At 52.0% G+C, this 19,877-nt stretch overlaps 1 protein-coding gene and 1 long non-coding RNA gene across 6 annotated transcripts in view; one reads left to right on the plus strand and one right to left on the minus strand.

Annotated features, from left to right (window-relative positions):
- The window catches only part of UBR4 (ubiquitin protein ligase E3 component n-recognin 4), an 88,642-nt gene extending 70,545 nt beyond the window's left edge, over window positions 1–18,097 (plus strand). For all 5 annotated transcript variants that reach the window (XM_064397278.1, XM_064397279.1, XM_064397280.1 and 2 more), the window contains 16 exons: window positions 1,828–1,915; window positions 2,301–2,428; window positions 2,852–2,959; window positions 3,505–3,624; window positions 4,299–4,489; window positions 4,784–4,957; window positions 5,439–5,538; window positions 6,352–6,570; window positions 6,813–6,926; window positions 7,407–7,549; window positions 7,803–7,928; window positions 8,856–9,050; window positions 11,315–11,539; window positions 16,002–16,092; window positions 16,906–17,068; window positions 17,696–18,097. In XM_064397278.1, the coding sequence (XP_064253348.1) occupies window positions 1,828–1,915; window positions 2,301–2,428; window positions 2,852–2,959; window positions 3,505–3,624; window positions 4,299–4,489; window positions 4,784–4,957; window positions 5,439–5,538; window positions 6,352–6,570; window positions 6,813–6,926; window positions 7,407–7,549; window positions 7,803–7,928; window positions 8,856–9,050; window positions 11,315–11,539; window positions 16,002–16,092; window positions 16,906–17,068; window positions 17,696–17,760 (2,250 nt within the window). In that variant the 3' untranslated portion in view covers window positions 17,761–18,097. The remainder of the gene's footprint in view (window positions 1–1,827; window positions 1,916–2,300; window positions 2,429–2,851; window positions 2,960–3,504; window positions 3,625–4,298; window positions 4,490–4,783; window positions 4,958–5,438; window positions 5,539–6,351; window positions 6,571–6,812; window positions 6,927–7,406; window positions 7,550–7,802; window positions 7,929–8,855; window positions 9,051–11,314; window positions 11,540–16,001; window positions 16,093–16,905; window positions 17,069–17,695) is intronic.
- Window positions 9,423–13,600, minus strand: LOC135285273 (uncharacterized). The gene is made up of 3 exons (XR_010350213.1): window positions 13,524–13,600; window positions 12,451–12,510; window positions 9,423–10,238 (listed from the first exon to the last, which is right to left on the minus strand). It is a non-coding gene; the product is annotated as an uncharacterized LOC135285273 (long non-coding RNA).
- Window positions 18,098–19,877: the final 1,780 nt, after the last annotated feature.

Consider the following 19,877-nt stretch of genomic DNA (forward strand, 5'->3'; position numbering starts at 1 on the left):
TCAGTCTGTGTTTCTGGGGTGAACCCTAGTTATTTATGCACAGAGCATCCAGTGCTTCTCCATATTTGCACTTCTGCTCTCATTTTTTCATCAGGAGCTCAAGCACGTGGCAGATTTATCCTTTTTTTGCTTTTCATATTATGTGTGTTCATAGTTGTGTGTTTTTCACATGAAGAAATGGACCCAGCAGTGTTAAGGGTCCAGTCCACCATGTCATACTAAGCTTGTTCCAGAGGTGGATGTGGTCCAGAACAAGCTCTTCCCTTCTTTCTTTGTGACCATTAAAATAAACTCCCACTGAGACCCTCAGGTTCAAGCTTGCCCACTACAAATATATTTTTAGAGGCACTTGAGATCATAAAACAAGACTGATTTGCCCTGCATTTCTTGGTCATTCCTCATTTCCTCCTGGCCTCAAATCACCTTTGAAACCTCAGTTTCCTGAAGCCATTTGTGGGAAGAATTCAAACAAAGTGCCAGTTAGCAGTGAATGATGATAAAATGGGTCTCATTAAGCTTTATTTCAGGAACAAAGCCTTCAGTACTGCAAAATCAAGCCCAAACCTTGTGACAGTGATCATTTTTTAGCAAGATACCAACTTGGAAAGGGAGATGAAGTGCTGGTGTTAATCTGTGAGTTGTGATTTGAATTCACATCGAGTCACTGGTGGGAATGTTCCCCATGCTGCCCCTGGAGGAGCTGTTCCATGGGATGCCGGGCTGGAGCCAGCGTGCAGCTCTCCCAGGAGGGCAGCAGCTCTGCTGCTGAAAGGCAGAGTTTGCTCAGCATTCCTGTGGATGAGCAGCTTTCATCTGTCTTCCTTTGTGAGCACCTCCTGGAGCCGCAGCTCCCGTTCCCTGGGAGCGACAGGCTCACAAGAAACGCAACCTCAGGCCCCTTTTTGTTTCCCTTGTCTCTCAGTGGCTTTTTTTGTTCATCTGCCGTTTTACCAGGGCCCCTGTGGTGTTAATTGCTGGTCGCCAGCGTGGCCTTTGAGCAGATCTTCCCCCCGGGGCTTTCCCTGTGCTTATGTATTTGCTGTGACATTAAGCACTGCTTATTCCACATTAGGCTTAGCACGATCCCTGACAGGTTTTCTCTTGCAAGGTCTCCTGCTCCCAAATCTGGGATTTTTCTTTTCTGCTTTTTATTCAGACCTATGGATTAAAAATGGAAAGTTTCATGATATGCTGTCAGTTTTTCCAGCTGGAAATGCATCTGGAAAAGTGTCCCTTTCTCAGGGTAAAAGCACAGCTTTTTGGCCGTATCAGTGATGTACTGTCTCACTGAAAGCTCATTAAATTGCCTTTTACTCCCCTTCCATTTGCCATCGCTGCAGATTTTATCTGTTTGAAAGCTTTCATCCAATTAGCCTGTCCTTTCCTGGGCTCTGCCTGTTCCCTGTATATCCCAGGTATGCTGTGCCATACCCTCAGAGGAGAGGTTGCCATGGAAAGCAGGTGTTCCTCTGCCGATGAACCCATTTTCCTTGGCTGCATCTTTCACTGGTGCTAAAGGAAACCTGGAGGAGATGGAAGGAGGAAGAGACTGTTTATCACCAGTCTGTCAATTAATTGGCAATGCCAGGAAAAGCTGGGCAGACCAAGGGATGAGTTACTGATGTTTTTGCAGGTGGCTCTACTGTTGTTTTTAATTCATCTCAGGAAGGGGAGAATGAGGGAGTGAAAGATTTCCCTGTGCTACCATCATCAGGTGGAACAGCACGAGGGAGAGCTGGGCTGGAGTGTCAGTACACACTGAAACCAGAACCAGGCTTGTGTACAAGTGCCCAGAGACAGCATGAATACAAAGCTCTGCTCTTGCAGGGGGAGCCCATGAGGATCATTTACCGCATGCGGGGGTTACTGGGAGATGCCACGGAGGAATTCATCGAGTCCCTCGACTCCACCACTGGTAATGCATTTGTCTGCTGAAAGCTGGGATTAGATTTGAAATCTGAGGTTTGCTGCAGAGCAATGACATTATTATCCTCACAGCAGTGAGCTTAAAGTTGATTGACGTTGCTTTTGCTGCGTTTACCTGCTTCACCTCGAGTGAAGGAGGATTTTTACAGCGCTTTAAAGCTGTGCTTCAGATGTGAGCACTTGCTTGGCATGGGGACCATTCTGCCCAGCCCTTCTTCATATTCCTGCTCTTAATTCTTTCTGAATTCAATACAACTGAAGTGACTGGAATTGCTGGGAAATGTGTGCTGCTCTGCTCTCCATTTCTGCTTCCACTGCACGAGCGTGTCCTGCTGTGGCTGCTCCTGTCTTCATCACCTGTGTCTGTCCTGCAGATGAGGAGGAGGATGAGGAAGAGGTGTATAAGATGGCAGGGGTGATGGCCCCATGTGGAGGCCTGGAGTGCATGCTCAACAGACTGACTGGCATCAAGGACTTCAAACAGGGCCGGCACCTCTTAACCGTGAGTCTCCCTTTGCCCCCGGGCTCAGGAGTTGTGGGGTGGAAAATTCCACAGACATCTCTGATGTTTAGACAATCTCCCTTGAGCTGGAACAGTTCTTTCCCTCTCCTGTTCTTTTTGGGTAACAGTTCCTTACAAAACTTGAAATTTCTAGAACCTGAGGAGTTGGTAAGAGCAAATCCTGTCTTGTTGGAGGAATTGTTTTCTTCCTTGGGCATATCTGAAAATCAAAGCTGTGCTAAGATAAACACATATATATATATATACATATATACATACATATATATGTGAAAATCTGGGAGTACTGTATCCCGGAAGTCTGGAAATCAGGTGTATTATTGTATTGAACTATTACTTTAGTTTCAGCAAAATCCCCCCTCATTGTGAAGGTCCCACAGAGAATCCCTTTGCTGAATTTTGCAGGTGCTGTTAAAACTCTTCAGTTACTGTGTGAAGGTGAAAATAAACCGGCAGCAGTTGGTCAAGCCAGAGATGAACACTTTGAATGTCATGCTGGGGACCCTCAACTTGGTAAGGACAGCCTCGACTTCCAGAAGTGTTTTTTCCATGGATTCCAGTGAATTTAAGCTACTTCTGACTGCCCTGCTGCCTTGTGACAGCTTAGGAGATGGGAAATCTTGCTGTGCTGGCACTGCAAGTTATCCTTTGGACATCCCTTATCTTTTATGGGTGGGAGTGTGGGGGGCAGTTAAACCAGCTGGTGTTCAGTGCCCCTTCCCACCTCAAACCAGTGACTGCTGCTGTTCCAGTGCCCTTTCCCACCTCAAACCAGTGACTGCTGCTGTTCCAGTGCCCCTTCCCACCTCAAACCAGTGACTGCTGCTGTTCCAGAGACTGCTCCCTCCTCAAACCAGTGACTGCTGCTGTCCCCTGAGTGCTCCCACCCCAAACCAGTGACTGCTGCTGTCCCCTGAGTGCTCCCACCCCAAACCAGTGACTGCTGCTGTCCCCTGAGTGCTCCCACCTCAAACCAGTGACTGCTGCTGTTCCAGTGCCCCTTCCCACCCCAAACCAGTGACTGCTACTGTTCCCCTGAGCACTCCCATGTCTTGCAGGCTCTGGTGGCTGAGCAGGAGAGCAAGGACAGCGGGGGAGCAGCAGTGGCAGAGCAGGTGCTCAGCATCATGGAGATCATTCTGGATGAATCCAACGCGGAGCCCCTGAGCGAGGACAAGGTGAGTGGCTCCTTTCCCTGGGGTTCAAGGCTTGCACACCCCTGCTCACAGGGATGCTGAGCTCCAGGAGCTGGAGGGCAGTGCTGGTGGAGTCTGACCCTTGTTACACTTCTGGCAGGTCTTAGCAGGCCTTGGGGAAGGGCTCGAGGAGGGCCCTGAACCAAAAGCACTGCGAGGCTGCATCAGGATGAGTCTTGCATGGCTGGGTGAGGGTTGTTAGGCACTGCTTGGATCCCTTCCTGCCTGTGTTGGGCCACGGGCCAGTGAGAGACAAGAAAAGACACAGCTTGGCCTTGTTCTTTGGAGTGTTTTTGTATGTGTTGAAAACATGATTGATTTTCCAGCTAATTGAGAATAAAACTGTATCTCATCTAGACTGAGGACAACAAGAGCTTCTCACTTATCTTTTGAAGCTGTGGGTGAACAGGAATCTGATGTGCTTTGGGTTGGAATTATTAAACTTTTGGCTGGAAAATGCTTTAACAGCACGTGGAATAAGCCAGGTGTCAGCTAGAGGGGTTGGTGCAGCCATTCCACGAGACCTCTGGGTACAAGACTGAGTTTTATTTTTATCAGGAACTACCCCTTCACAACTGCAGTAGTCCACCAGCTCCCAGAATGAGAATTTTCTTGTAGATTTATTGAATATAAATCCTGCTGCTCTTCCTTCACAGGGCAACCTCCTCCTCACGGGGGACAAGGACCAGCTGGTGATGCTGCTGGACCAGATCAACAGCACCTTTGTGCGCTCCAACCTGAGCGTGCTGCAGGGGCTGCTGCGCATCATCCCCTACCTGTCCTTCGGGGAGATGGAGAAGATGCAGATCCTGGTGGACCGCTTCAAGCCCTACTGTAACTTTGATAAGTACGTTGGCACAGTGCAGCTAAAGGCACCTGAAATGGGTTCTGCTGACACGTCTCTGCCTTCATTTCCTCATTGATGCTACTCCAGTCTAATGCCAGGCTTCAGTTTCATTTCCTCTTTCACTTCTAAGCCATTTTTGAAAGAAATGTGTGAGCTCTAGCTTGAGAAATGGGTCTTCAGAGAATATTGTGAGGTGACAAGGGCCTGAGTAGCTTTTCTGAGTCTCTGAGCTGGGGCGGGTACACCATTCAGTGAGAATTACAGGCAGAGTTACCATTTCTTCTCTTTGTTCAGGTATGATGAGGAGCACAGTGGAGATGATAAAGTTTTCCTGGATTGCTTCTGTAAAATAGCAGCAGGAATAAAGAACAACAGCAACGGCCATCAGCTGAAAGATCTCATCCTGCAGAAGGGGATTACACAGAATGCCCTGGATTACATGAAAAAGCACATTCCAAGTGCAAAGAAGTAAGAGTCACTATTTAATGTGTGTGGTTAATGTGTGTGACTGTCCTGTACATCCTCCTCATCCCATCACCACAATCTCCCAAGAAATCCATGAACAAGTGCCCATTCAGGAGCATTCAGAGCTGTGATGCAGAGGTCTGGTGAGGCAGTGCACGTATAGGAATGAGCTAAAAACCCTGAAATCTTCCCATTTGATACCCATCCAAGCTGATTTCTTGGATATCTCAATCCTTGTGTTTCCTGCCTGTTCCCTCCTGTTGCACAGCAACAGAGTTTTTGCTGTTGGTAGCCAACTCATGAACACAAATCCCCAGGCTCAGAGTTGGCACTGTGGCTGTGCACAGCATGGAAGTGGGAGTGTGACTGTCCCTTCATTAATGAGCTGAGGAGGGACACGGGGGAGGGAGTGTTCCCTGCAGCCTGGAGCCATGCTGCTGTCTGGGACACTCCCCTCAGCTGCTGCCTTTTGTCTTCCATGCAGTTTGGATGCAGACATATGGAAGAGGTTCTTATCTCGACCTGCACTTCCTTTTATCCTGCGCCTGCTCCGAGGCCTCGCGACGCAGCACCCTGCAACACAGGTGAGGCCAGGGCACGTGCCTGCCCTGCCCCTGCTCTGGGGCTGCAGCTGAGCAGTAATTCCTCTAAGAGTTGGTTCTACACTGATCTTTGTTGCGTTTTCTTTTGCCATCCTCACCATAGTTGGAACAGTTTTGCTCACAACTTTTCTCTGCCAGAAGGTTTTGGTTCTAGTCTAAAGGGAGTTCTCTTTGAGGGATAAAGCAGAGAGAAAATCCAGTTCTCCTGAGAGAACTTAGCTCTTATAAGAATGTGAATTTCTTATAAGAATTGTTAATTCTCCTGGGTATCTCAAAGTAGATGTAGGTGTGCAAGCTGTTCAGGTATTCCCTGGGCAAGTTCTGCCTTTGCAGAGCATCCTCTCAGTTTTGTGTCACATGACAAGATTGGGAACATGTCTTTGTCTTGATGCCTTGAGCTTCTGCTGGCCAGTTTCAGACATCATCTGGAAAAGTCAGAGATTCTGATTTGAATATTGCCTCCTGCTGTGTGCTGTGAGATTGACACACCAGTGTGAAGAGAAGGTAATTATTGATAAGCTCCTCAGGATGTGATTGTTGGTGTTTGAAGGCATCAATATTTCTCATCACAAAAGAAATGTTTTATCCAACATCCCCATCTGAGCTGGTAGTGACCAGTAGAGAGGCAAATTGCCCCAGACTTACACACAGTTTTTAGGGCCCAGGAGCATTAAAAAAGGAAGGAGCAGTTGCTGCAGCTCAGTGCTCTGCCCAGCTGTCCTCTGGGATTAGAGGGGACAGTCACTGTCCCGAGTCCCCTTTTCCTGAGCAGTGCTGTGTTCCCACCCCCACCAGGTGCTAATAGGAACAGACTCCATCTCCAACCTGCACAAACTGGAGCAGGTGTCGAGTGACGAAGGCATTGGGACGTTGGCAGAGAACCTCCTGGAGGCTCTGAGGGAGCACCCCGAGGTGAACAAGAAGATCGACGCCGCGCGGAAGGAGACGCGCGCTGAGAAGAAGAGGATGGCCATGGCCATGAGGCAGAAGGCCCTGGGCACCCTGGGCATGACGGTAATGGCTGGGGGCTCTGCTCCTTCAGGGGCTTTCCTTCCTGCCCTGCTCAAGCTGCCTCAGGAGGAAGTGTGTGAAGGGATTTATTGATGGGCATTGCAGAGCTCCAGCCCCCCGGTTTGCCTGGTGCTGCCAGGAGAGAACACAGCTGCTGGGAGATGGGATGAGCATTCCAGTGCCAGTGGTGGGCATGGTGTGGTTTGTCATTCTTTTTAACCTGCTTGAGCTTTTCTCTCTTCCAGACAAATGAGAAGGGCCAGGTGGTGACCAAGACTGCGCTGCTTAAACAGATGGAGGAGCTGATAGAGGAGCCAGGACTGACCTGCTGCATCTGCCGGGAGGGATACAAGTTCCAGGTAGTGGGAGCTAAAACTTCCAGGTAGTGGGAGCTGAAGGTTCCAGGTAATAGGAGCTGAAAGTTCCAGGCAGTGGGAGCTAAGAGTTCCAGGTAATGATGATGGGGGATTGACATTCCAGGTGAAGGGAGGCACATTTTCAGAGCCCTCTCAGCTCCCAAGGGAATCTGCCAGTATCTGGTTGCACAAGTGCTGGTACTGGAAGATCAGGAACTCTCAGGGTTGGTTCTTGAAATCAGTAATTCCAGAGGTGGCTGGGAAGTGGAAGTGTGTTTTCAGTGAAAGCTGGAAAAACACAGGACCAGTTTAAGTTTGAGGTTGGACTGGGAGAAGTTCAATTCAGTGTGGTGTGGAGAGAGCAGGAGATGTGCCCTGCTGCAGAGCTGGGTGCTTGCTGAGGCAGCTGTGGTGTGGAGAGAGCAGCAGATGTGCCCTGCTGCAGAGCTGAGTGCTTGCTGAGGCAGCTGTGTGTCCTTGCAGCCCACCAAGGTGCTGGGGATTTACACCTTCACCAAGCGCGTGGCGCTCGAGGAGTTTGAGAACAAGCCCCGCAAGCAGCAGGGCTACAGCACCGTGTCCCACTTCAACATCGTGCACTACGACTGCCACCTGGCAGCTGTCAGGTACGTGCTGCCCACAGCCCCACAGCCTGGAGGCCTCTCCAGGTGCTTTGGGATCACCGTGGAACTCGGGCTGGGTGGGCTGGGTTGTTGATCTCTTTGCAGGGTTTCTCCATCAGGGTCTGTTTTAACACTGCTCAGGCCTGGACTCTGCCAAGCCCAGCATTGAGAGTTGTGGAATTGTCATTCTTGGGATTTTTCCTGAGACAAAAGCTTGCATCCTCCTGACTTGCCTCTTGTCTCTTTCTCTGTGCAGACTCGCTCGGGGCCGCGAGGAGTGGGAGAGTGCAGCCCTGCAAAATGCCAACACCAAGTGCAATGGGCTCCTGCCAGTGTGGGGGCCCCACGTGCCAGAGTCTGCTTTTGCCACGTGCTTGGCACGGTGAGTACAGACAGGTTCTTCCCCAGCTGGTTGCATCTGGGTGAGTCAGATCCTTGCCACACACTCCCCTGAAATCTTGGGATCAGAGGTGGTGCAGCTGAATCTTGGTAAAACGGAGCCATTTCAGGTTCTACCATCAAGAGTGAATCTCCTAAAAAAGTGGAGGTGTCTGTTTGCTCCTTGGCTTCATGTAAATAATTTCAGAGCCTCCTTAGCCCCCAGTCACAGCTGAAGATGCAGTGTTGATGCATTTGTGGCCCAGTGAGCCCATACTGTACAAAAGAAATCTTCTGATGCCAGTGGATTCCCTGGTGTAGATTTCCAGACTTCTCTTGGATGGTACTGAGGTACTTGAGCACCTGTCTGGAGCAGATGGAGATGCTGATGTCAGGATTCTGGTTTACCTTGTGCTGGGTTTGTAATGTCACATTAGAAATTTTGGACCTGACAGGGGGTAGGTGTAGATCAGATGTTGGGAAGAAAGTCTTGCCTGTGAAGGGGTGTGCACTGGCACAAGATGCCCAGAGAAGTTATGGATGCCCCATCCCTGGAAGTGTCCAAGGCCAGGTTGGACGGGGCTTGGAATAACCTGGGATAGTGGAAGGTGTCCCTGCCCATGGCAGGGGGGGGATAATCTTTAATGTCCCTCCCAACCCAAACCATTCTGTGATTCTGTGGAATCAAGAGTGGCAAAATCCTGGAATCATTTCAGCCAGGGAGCTGTATCCCAGGTCCTGGGCATGGGAAAACAGTATTGATGGGTGGACAGATATCTGCAGATGGAATTGGATTTGCCAGAGTGAGCAGAAAGGCTCCCTTTGGGGAGGTGAATCCAAGGTAGCAGAGCTGCCTTTGTGAGTTTCTGTGCCGTCCTTGCTGGGCTCTGTGGCAGGAGCAGCTGTGTGAAGGCTCCCTGCTCTCTTGCAGCCACAACACGTACCTGCAGGAGTGCACGGGGCAGAGGGAGCCCACGTACCAGCTCAACGTGCACGACATCAAGCTGCTGTTCCTGCGCTTCGCCATGGAGCAGTCGTTCAGCATCGACACCGGGGGCGGCGGCCGCGAGAGCAACATCCACCTCATCCCCTACATCATCCACACCGTGCTCTATGTGCTCAACACGTCAGTGCCGCCCCTCCCTGCCTCCCACAGCCTGCCTCTGCTGCCTGCACGGGCCAGCAGAGATGGCAAATCACACAAAGTTTTGGGAGGGTTGCACATCCTAAGTGGGTTGTTAAGGATTTGCTTTGTTGGGAGTGAAGCCTGGACATGCCGGATAACAGGGAACCTATTGAGTAAAAGCAATTGGGAATTAGCTTCTCTTTCCATTCTAGATGTAATTATTACCTCTGGGGTGAGCAACGGGGTTATTACATTAAAGAAACTCTGCCAGCTTAATTTTCTCCTGAGCAGGCAGAAGAGACACTGCGATGAAATAATTGTTAGTTGAAAACCCTGATACAATTTTATTCAGTGTTCAAATAGCACAGGTTTGTTTCCAGATTTGACGTCCTGGAGGAGGTTTCAGGTCCACCAGATTTTCCTGATATTTTACATTTTTTTGGGGGTGTTACCATTATTGTTTTTTGCCAGACTGAGGCTATGTGGCCACTTCCATAGGCACCCAGATGCTTTGGAATACATGAGCTGGTTCTGATCCTGCAAAAATGGGCTGCCCATGTATATCCTCTATTTGAGGAGTTAGATATTAGTGAGTAATACTAATTAGATGAGGGTATAAATATTAAAATACACACCAAGGTCACTCCAAATGCAGTGCAGTGAAATCCCTCTCACTTTCCCGCCTGGAACTAATCAAGGTTTTGGCTGTAATACAATTTATCTTTTGTTTTTAATATCTCTCTCCAGATCCCTGTGCTATTGTTTTCCCAGTCCTTTGGGAGACAAATAAATGGAAGTATTTGTTTCATCTTGTTAGGCTGCTGTTGGCACCACAGAGCCCAGAACCCGCTGGGCAGACGTGGAAAAAGGCCTTCTGTACTTCCCAGACAGAATTTTTAATATTAAATGGAGAAAATGAAGAGCTACTACTTGGCTCCCAGCTGCATCTTCTGGCAGATGAAAAGGTCACACAACCCTGACAGCTTCATCTGCTGGGATGCTGCTTGGTGCCTGACAGGGAGAGTTTATCTCACTTCAAAATCACAGCTCTGACCTGGCTGGCAGCCTCTGCCTGCTGCAGTAGAGCCACAGATGTGGCAAAGTGTGATGCAACTTCCCAAAGTCTCCTGTGACACATGCTTTCCACTGTCAGTTCTGGGGTGTCAGGACTCCTGGGACACTGGAGCTCTGAGGGAAAGGAGGAAAACGATAAAATATTTATATAAGCTGGCAGTAAAGTGCAGTGTCTTTTGGGTTTGAGTTTGGCCTGTAATTTCCCAGGGGTTGCTTTTGCAATAGAGGAATTTTATAAATGGATCCAGGTGTGGCTGAGGAGCTGCAGTGGCTGTGTGGTGTCCCATGGGAGTTGGCACCACTCCAGTGCCTGGCCTGCCTGTCCTGGCTCCATCTTTTTCTCAAAAAAGGGAAAAATACCTCTGCAGTGCTGTTACCTTCCACTGGGGCAATGGCAGCTGTTTGGCAAACCTCTAGTGCCACCCACAACTCCAAGGAAAATGTGTTTGCTTCACTGGGAGCAGGTCCTCAACCAGGGGAAAAATTTGGGAAAAGCTGGTAGTGCCCACTGGGAGCAAATCCTTAACCAGGGATGAGTTTGGGGGAAGCTGGTGGTGCCTACTGGGAGCAAATCCTTAACCAGGGATGAGTTTGGGAGAAGCTGGTGGTGCCTACTGGGAGCAAATCCTTAACCAGGGATGAGTTTGGGAAAAGGTGGTGGTGTCTACTGGGAGCAAATCCTTAACCAGGGATGAGTTTGGGAAAAGGTGGTGGTGCCTACTGGGAGCAAATCCTTAACCAGGGATGCGTTTGGGAGAAGCTGGTGGTGCTCACTGGGAGCAAATCCTTAACCAGGGATGAGTTTGGGAAAAGGTGGTGGTACCCACTGGGAGCAAATCCTTAACCAGGGATGAAGTAGGGGCAAAGCTGGTGGTACACTGGGAGCAAATCCTTAACCAGGGATGAGTTTGGGTTAAGCTGGTGGTGCCCGCTGGGAGCAAATCCTCAACCAGGGATGAATTTGGGAGAAGCTGGTGGTGCCCACTGGGAGCAAATCCTTAACCAGGGATGAGTTTGGGGGAAGATGGTTGTGCCCACTGGGAGCAAATTGTCAGCCAGGGGGTGAATTAGGGGCAAAGCTGGTGGTGCCCAGCTGTCTGCCTGTGCAGGGGCAGCAGCCCAGGGCTCCTGGGGAGCAGAGCTGAGCCCCTGGGGCTGGAGCAGCCTCTGAGGCTTTCCCTGTGTTGCAGAACCCGGGCGACCTCGCGGGAGGAGAAGAACCTGCAGAGCTTCCTGGAGCAGCCCCGCGAGAAGTGGGTGGAGAGCGCCTTCGAGGTGGACGGGCCCCACTACTACACCGTGCTGGCCCTGCACATCTGTCCCCCGGAGAGGTGGCGGGCCATCCGCGGGGACATCCTGCGGCGCCTCCTCGTCACCTCCCACGCCCGCGTGGTGTCCCCGGGAGGGGCCAGCAGGTCAGTCCCTCCCCGGCTGGGCACGCAGGGACACGGCCCCACGGGTCACTGGCACAGGCACAGAGCCACTCGTGTCACTGTCACAGAGCCACTCGTGTCACTGGCACACTTGTGTCACTGTCACAGGGCCACTCGTGTCACTGTCACACCCACTCGTGTCACTGTCACAGAGGCACTTGTGTCACTGTCACATCTGCTTGTGTCACTGTTACACTTGCTCGTGTCAGTGTTACAGAGCCACTTGTGTCACTGTCACAGGGACCCTCGTGTCACTGTCACAGAGCCATTCGTGTCACTATCACAGAGCCATTTGTGTCACTGTCACACCTGCTCGTGTCACTGTTACACTTGCTCGTGTCACTGTCTCAGAACCATTCGTGTCACTGTCACAGAGCCACTCGTGTCACTGTCAGAGCCACTCATGTCACTGTCAGAGCCACTCGTGTCACTGTCACACCCACTCATGTCACCATCACAGAGCCACTCGTGTCACTGTCACACTTGTGTCACTGTCACAGAGGCACTCTCAGCTGACGGGGAGCGTGTGCAGTTTACACCAGGTGTTAACCCCCCTGAGTAACCTTGGCTCTCAGGGTTGTGGAGCTGCAGAATCCCAGCCTGGCTTGGGTTGAGCTGGGTTGGGAGGGACCCTGAAACACCCCCAGTGCCACCCTCTGCCATGGCAGGGACACAGCCCAGAGCCCAGGGACACCTCCAGAGCCCAGGTGGCTCCAAGCCCCATCCATCCTGGCCCTGAGTGGCTGCAGCTGCCCCCAGGGCTGGTCTGAGCAGCATTTCATTGTGGATGTTCTCTGCAGTGGATCAATGAGCTGATCCATGGAAATGATGCTTTTCCTTCTTCCTCCCCCCCTCAGCACTCAGCCACAAGCTGGCTCTGAGCTGTGCCTCACCCCTGTTTGACTCCCTGAAGAAGCTCATTCTGGACCCTTTTGATCAGTGCTCCAGCCTCCCTCAAATAGAAAAATAGAAATAGAAGTGAATGCCATTGCTTTTTAAAAAGAAAAAAATCAATAGCAGCTGTCAGGCACTTGAAGCACAAGAATAAATGGCTGTGCCTGCCTGACAAAGGCACAATATTTCCAGAGAGGGAAAGGGAATTCCAGTTTCTGAAAGGATGATTTGAAATAGCTGTCATAATTAGGAATCAATTCATTATTATTCTAAGTCGCCTTAAAGGGCATTTTTATGCTGATGACATTAATTAGGTGTTTGATAAAGTCATTACATTGTAGTTGCACAAACCCAGCATGAACCAGTGCTCTTGGAAAAGGCAGAGAGCTCTGAAAGGGCTCCTCCACTGATCTCTGTGCTGCTTTCAGGCTCCCCTGGCTCCTGGTTCCTCTTTCCTGCATGCTGGGGGCCTGACAGAGCCAGGGCATGTCCTGGAGGCTCAGGGGGTGCAGCTCTTCCCCTGGGCTGCCAGAGCTAAGCCCAGGGTGGGTTTGCTGCTTTTTAAACCCTCCCTGGATGTTCTGTTCCTTCCCCAAGCACAGGTGCTGTAATAAAAGCATATTGGAACAGGCAGAGCCAGGAACTTCCAGCTAAAGCATCCAATCTCTGGAATTTCAGGGGAACACACTCAGAAATAGTGCTCAGGAATTATGTCAAGGTTTATTCAAGGGCTTTCTTTAATCTCTGCAGACTAAGAGAGCACAAAGCCTCCCTCTGATAAAGCCTCTCAGAAACAGCAATATGGCAGTTCTGATTTCCAAGCTCTGTGCTTATTTATTCTTGTGGAAAATCAGGAAGAGGGCGATGGATGGTGAAAGGCTCTGCAGATAAGTGCCAATATCTAGAATTTGTAGGCTGAAGGCAGAGAGGAAGCCACTGGCTGTGACACCAGGGTAATGTCTGCATGCAAAGCATTAAAATTAGCATTCCACATTCAGGGTGTTGTCTAGGAGCAGCTCCATTCCCAGGACACTGAGGGGAAGGCTGGGGACAGCCAAGGGCTCGCTGCTACCTGTGCATCTCAGCAAGGGACAGGAACCACTGCAGGGACCCCCAGTGCATCTCAGCAAGGGACAGGAACCACTGCAGGGACCCCCAGTGCATCTTAAAAAGGGACAGGAGTCACTACAGGGACCCCCAGTGCATCTCACAAAGGGACAGGAACCACTGCAGGGACCCCCAGTGCATCTCAGCAAGGGACAGGAACCACTGCAGGAACCCCCAGTGCATCTCAGCAAGGGACAGGAGTCACTGCAGGGACCCCAGTGCATCTCACAAAGGGACAGGAACCACTGCAGGGACCCCAGTGCATCTTAAAAAGGGACAGGAGTCACTACAGGGACCCCCAGTGCATCTCACAAAGGGACAGGAACCACTGCAGGGACCCCAGTGCATCTTAAAAAGGGACAGGAGTCACTACAGGGACCCCCAGTGCATCTCACAAAGGGACAGGAACCACTGCAGGAACCCCCAGTGCATCTCACAAAGGGACAGGAACCACTGCAGGAACCCCCAGTGCATCTCACAAAGGGACAGGAACCACTGCAGGAACCCCCAGTGCATCTCACAAAGGGACAGGAACCACTGCAGGGACCCCAGAGTATCTCACAAAGGGACAGGAACCACTGCAGGGACCCCAGAGTATCTCACAAAGGGACAGGAACCACTTCAGGAGCCCCCAGTGCATCTCAGCAAGGGACAGGAACCACTGCAGGGACCCCAGTGCATCTCAGCAAGGGACAGGAACCACTGCAGGGACCCCAGTGCTTCTCCAAAAAGCTGAGGATCTGCTCATGGTCTGAAACCTCCTGTAAATCCTGGGAGGGGGCAGGAGTGCTCTGCATTCCCTCATCCCAAGGCAGCAAATCCCACACATTCCCTGTCCCATGGGGAGGTGCCCATCCAGCTCCCCAGTTGGGCCAGCCAGGGTCACACAGATTTGGGGAGAATTGAGCCAAAAAGGGCTTCTGGCTCTGCCAGGAGTGGTGGTACCACAGGTACCAGGGGGAGATGCTCAGCACCTCCCTTGTTTTGGAAACACTTCCTATTTAAACCCAAAGACTAAATTCCCAGAATGGATCCCAGTTCTGGGTTTTTGTAAATTTACAGATCCCAAAGAACTGAATCAAGTGCTCATTGTTACTGAACCACAAATTCTGGCTGAAAAAAATCCTGTAGATGTTTTTCAGCATAGCTTTCATCTGGAATTTGGGAGGAAAAGACCATTTTGATTGTTTTCCCTTTGCTCTGCACTGTGACCTTTCTAAAACCCTGCAGAGGGAAGCAAGGCTTCCCCAGTGTCTGTGCCTTGGTGCTGGCACTCCCTGCCAGCTGCAGGAGGGAAACCAGCAGCTCCTGCATGGAGCAGCTGCTCCAGAAGGTAACTACCAGCCCCAACCCACAAGGGCCTTTTAGTTTTCAATTAAAGGAGCAGACTGCAATTAGATCAAACCCATTCACATGAAAGGAAAAGTCTGTCTTGCAGTATTTGGGAGGCCAGAATTAGCCTCGCTCTGAGTTGCTCTTCATCCCGTGGAAATTTAGTCACCTTTACTAATTGGTTTTCCTTTAAATAATTAAGCTGAGCTGCCCGAGCAGGCTGCCACCTACTAAGATGTCTGTTTTAAGGGCACAGACACACACAAATGGAGCCTTTTCATAAGAGCAGCAAAATGTTCATTTTTCCCCCAGAAAACCCCAGTTGCAGCTGGGAGCCCCTGTTGTGTTGCTGACTCACAGCAGCAGCTGAGCTGGTCCTGGGTGCATAAAAAGTGGATTTTTGTTTTTCCAAAGCTCTGGAGTGTTGAGCAGGAAGCAGCACGTGATGGGGCAGATGTACCTGAGGAGCACGGGCACAAAAATTCCAAACCCATGAGAGCTGCTGGCAGGAGGTTCCTCCTTGCCAGAACCTGTTTGTGATTAATCCTGCAGACTTTGGGAGCTGCTGTCCCAGCACCTTTTAGGGCATTCCTACTGCTCCAAACCCAGGTGCTGGATTTCCAGAAGTCCTTTCCTGGCACGAGAATAACCAAGGATATATTAAATGGAAATTCCTCCATTTCTTCAAGGACAAGAGATTTCCCCCAGAGTCTTGCAGAAATGCTTTTATGAGTTAGAAGCACAAAGCTTTTCTGTCATTGATACCCCCTGGATTTGCAGCAATCTGCTGTTCTCCAGCACTGAACAAAGGGCTGTACATTGTTTTTTCCCACTCTGCTGTTGATCTCCTGTGTAGCCTTAGCCCTGCAGTTCCCTCTGTGCTCGTTTCCTTCCACAGAAGAAGGTTTTACTGGCAGAGCTGCCCTGGTCACTCAGCACAGCTGGAGCAGGGAATCCCAGGTGCCCAATGTTCCCTGGGCAGGCTCACCCAGAGCCATCCCTGCGTGTCACTGCAGGGCTCTGGCTGCTGCAGCTGCCATGCTGTCCATAGGTGGGTTAGCACAGCCCCAGAGCCCAGCATGAAGGTTCACTGCAGGCTTTTCTCCCCCAGACTGGCAGACAAGGCAGTGAAGGAATACACCACGTACCGCTCGGGGCTGCTCTTCTGGGCCCTCGTGGACCTCATCTACAACATGTTCAAGGTAAGCAGAGCACTGCAGGTCCTCTGCAGCACCTCCAGATCAGCTCCACCTCAGCTTTCTTACCTGAGCCATTCCATGAGCTTGAAATAGAAATGAAAATTTGAAACCCCTTTCTCCAGTGTCCTTGGAAATGAAACTTCACAGAATCCCAGGGTGGTTTGGGTGGGAAGGGACCTTAAAGCTCATCCCATTCCACCCCTGCCATGGCAGGGACACCTTCCACTGTGCCAGGCTGCTCCAAGCCCTGTCCAGCCTGGCCTTGGCCACTGCCAGGGATCCAGGGGCAGCCACAGCTTCCCTGGGCACCCTGTGCCAGGGCTGCCCACCCTCACAGGGAAGGATTTCTTCCTTCTTTTTCCTTCTGCACCTGTAAAAGCAGAAAGGCCACAAGAAGCTGCCTGTGCTCACTGCACCCCTTGCAGTTCAGTAGCTGCAGAATTGAGAGATTTCTCCAGTTGGCAGCACTCCTGTATTGTGTGTTTGCTTACATTTCCTGTTCATTGTTCATGGAAGGAAGGACATTCCAGGCCATGCCAGGGAAATGGCTGGGTGAGGAAGGAACCAGGGGCAGAAAGAAACCTGCAGCTTCCACAGAGGGTTCAGTGCTCAGGGTGAGAAAATGCCTGGGCCCTTGTTTCATTCTGCAAAAAAAGATCATGAAGCTGCAGTCGGGGAATTTCTTTGTTGGTTTGCAAGAGGCAGGGATGGAAATCCAGGAGCAATGGGAGAAGGCACCAGGGCTTGCAGTAACTTCTTTTTTTATATATAAAATCATTCTTTTTGGCCTGATTTGGTGTGTTTGCCCCCTGTCAGAAGGTGCCTACCAGTAACACAGAGGGAGGCTGGTCCTTCTCTCTGGCTGAGTTCATCCGACACAACGACATGCCAATCCACGAGGCTGCAGACAAGGCCCTGAAAACCTTCCAGGAGGAATTCATGCCAGTGGAAACGTTTTCTGAGTTTCTGGATGTGGCTGGTGAGTGTTTGCTTGCCCTTTTATAGGCTGCCTTGTGCAGCTGGTGGCTGCAGCCAGCAGCATTCCTGACACTGCTGCAGCTCTGGGGAGGGGACAGGGAGAGGAGGGATCAGCACTGCCCAGGCATGGCCTGGGCTGTCCCCAGACTGCTGGGACACACACCTGAGCAGCCCCAGCAGGAAAACCTCCCCCTGCCCTGTTAAACATCTGTAGGCTGGGTTGGGGGTCTGTGGCTGGAGGCTGTGAGCAGCAGGTGGGTGCAGCCAGAGTTGCTCCCCAAGGATTTTGGTACCTCCAGGAGTCAGGAGGTGCTGAAAACCTGCAGGGAAGCTGGAACTGCTCTTTCCTCTCAAAATCTGTGCCCCAGGCCTGTCTCTCACTGCCCAACACAGGGAGCAGAGCTGGGTCCCTGGAGCTGCCCAGGAGCAGCTCCATATGGATTTAGTGTTTGATTAAATTCACATTTCAGTCCCTCCTGCACATGCCCCCAGCAGGGTATGCCCTGCTCCTGTCCAGCCCTAAAATAACCCTGCAGCTGTCAGTAGCTCACACATGGCCCAGCACAAATCCCTCCTGGGCAGGACAAACAGAGGCTGATTCTTCTCTCTTGCCTTCTTCTGTTCCAAGGACTCTTGTCAGAAATCAGTGATCCCGACAGCTTCCTCAAGGATCTCCTGAACTCCATCCCCTGAGCCGCCAGCACGGAGCAGCTTTGGGCAGAGCCTCCACTGCTTGCCTTCCACCCTCTGTGTCCCTCCTCGTGCAGTCTGTCCCTTTCCCAAGGAGTGCTGCAGTTTTTTGTTGGAATATTTTTGTTTTGTTTCCCTTTTTTTTATTTTCTACAATTTTTCTTCATGGAGTGATTTGGAATTTAGATTTGTTTTATCTTGTGTTTCAGCGCTTCTATCTGTAAAGCCTTGTGCATTCAAGCTGTTTGAAAGAACTTGTACAGAGAGGAATCCAAACCAGTAAATCTTAATGCTTTAGTGTGCACCTCTTTGAAGTTAAATAAACCGAACAAATGGGTAAGCTGGGCTTGACTAGTGCTTGAGCCAGGCAGGAGCCTGAGTGCCACGGTGATCCTCACATTTCCCTGCAGAGCTGCTGCTCTGTCCAGCCCTGGGCCTGCTCAGGGAGCCCCAGGGAGCAGGAGGCTCCCAGAGGGAGCAGCTGGGCACTCCCTGTGTGGGGCTGGAGCCTCGGGGGCTCTGAAGGACAGCACCCTTCCCTTCCCTTCCCTTCCCTTCCCTTCCCTTCCCTTCCCTTCCCTTCCCTTCCCTTCCCTTCCCTTCCCTTCCCTTCCCTCCCCTCCCCTCCCCTCCCCAGGTGCAGCAGCAGCTCTGTGTCCCCTCCATGGAGTGTCCAGGGTCTGTCCTGGCTCCCTCCCAGGCTGGATCCAAAGCTGGCCCCTCTCTGGGGCTGCTCCCATCCCTGTCCCCTCTCTGGGAACCCTTCAGCTCCAGCCAGGGCAGCCCCAGGGCCCTGCACAGCCCCAGACCCTGCTCTGAGCCCCTCCAGGGCCCTGCACAGCCCTGCCTGCCCTGCTCCCCCCTGTGCAGCTCCTGCCTCACCTGGCTCAGTTCTGCTGACACCTGGTGAGGCTGGAATCCAGTAAAGCTTTCCCTGGCTTCCTCGTCTCTGTTTGAACTTGAATTTCCTAGCACAGTCCCAGCCCAGGAATAACAATAACAATAATAATAATAATTTCAGAGGCTGAATAACTCACCGGCCCCTTTGGTGCCTGCTGTTAGTGCTGGGATTGGCAATTAGCAGAGGGGTGAAGCTGCAGTGTTTTTGTTCTCACCTCGGCGGGGCTGATGTCACCCCTGGCAGCTGCAGCTCAGGAGGGAGCTGGGCAGGGAATGCCCGGGGGCTTTCCTTGGTGTCCCAGCAGGGCTGGGGCTGTGCTGGTGCCTCTGCTGGCTCTGGGGAGTGCAGGAGGGGCTCTGTGGAGCAGCAATCCTGCACCTCTGCTGCCCTGGAACCACCTCAGAGAGCAAGCACAGCTCAGTGGGAGCCCTGCAGAGTCAGGGCCAGCAGAACCCTCTGCAAACTGCAGCTGGGCTGCTCAGGGTGGCTGCAGGGTCACTGGGGGCAGCCTGGGCATTGCCAAACCCCTCCAGACCTCCCTGGGCTGCTCAGGGTGGCTGCAGAGTCACTGGGAGCAGCCTGGGCACTGCCAGCCCCCCCAGAGCTGCCCCCGTGCTGGGAGCAGCTCCCCAGAGCCTGGGGGGTGCCTGTGCTGCCAAAGGCTCCCAGCACAGTCAGGACTGTCCCCCCCCCTGCTCTGCCTTTGCCGTTTGTGGAACAGGAGTGGGGAAGGTGTGGGAGCTGGCAGGAGCCCCAGGCTGCCTTCCTGCCCTGCTCAGGTCCTGGCCCTGCAGCCACAGCCTCGGGTGCCCCCAGCCCTGCCCAGCTCTGCCAGCCTGCCCAGGGGGCTCGCTTCCCCTGGCAGGAGCTGCAGCCCTCCCAGCCAGGGAGCCCCAGCACAGCTCGGGGAGATCCTGGTGTGCTCCACTTGTGCTGCCACAGATGTTCTGTAGAACCAGACCCAGGAGCTGCAGGAGCTCCCAGCAGGAACCCCCTGGGCTCCCACCCTCAGCTGGGCCAGCAGAGCCCCGGAGCTGCCAGGAGCACAGGGTGGTCACTGCCAGCCTTGTGGCACTGAGGAGCTGCCATCTCGGAGGGAGGTCTGACACTGTCCTTGCGAGAACCCAGAGCTGTCCTGGGTGCTCTGCAGAGGCCCAGAGATGGAGTTTGGAAAACAAAGGTGGTGCAAGCAGTGCTCCCTGCCCGGGACAAGCAGAGC

The sequence above is a fragment of the Passer domesticus genome, chromosome 22 (genome assembly GCF_036417665.1).
Source record: "Passer domesticus isolate bPasDom1 chromosome 22, bPasDom1.hap1, whole genome shotgun sequence".
Lineage (NCBI taxonomy): Eukaryota > Metazoa > Chordata > Aves > Passeriformes > Passeridae > Passer > Passer domesticus.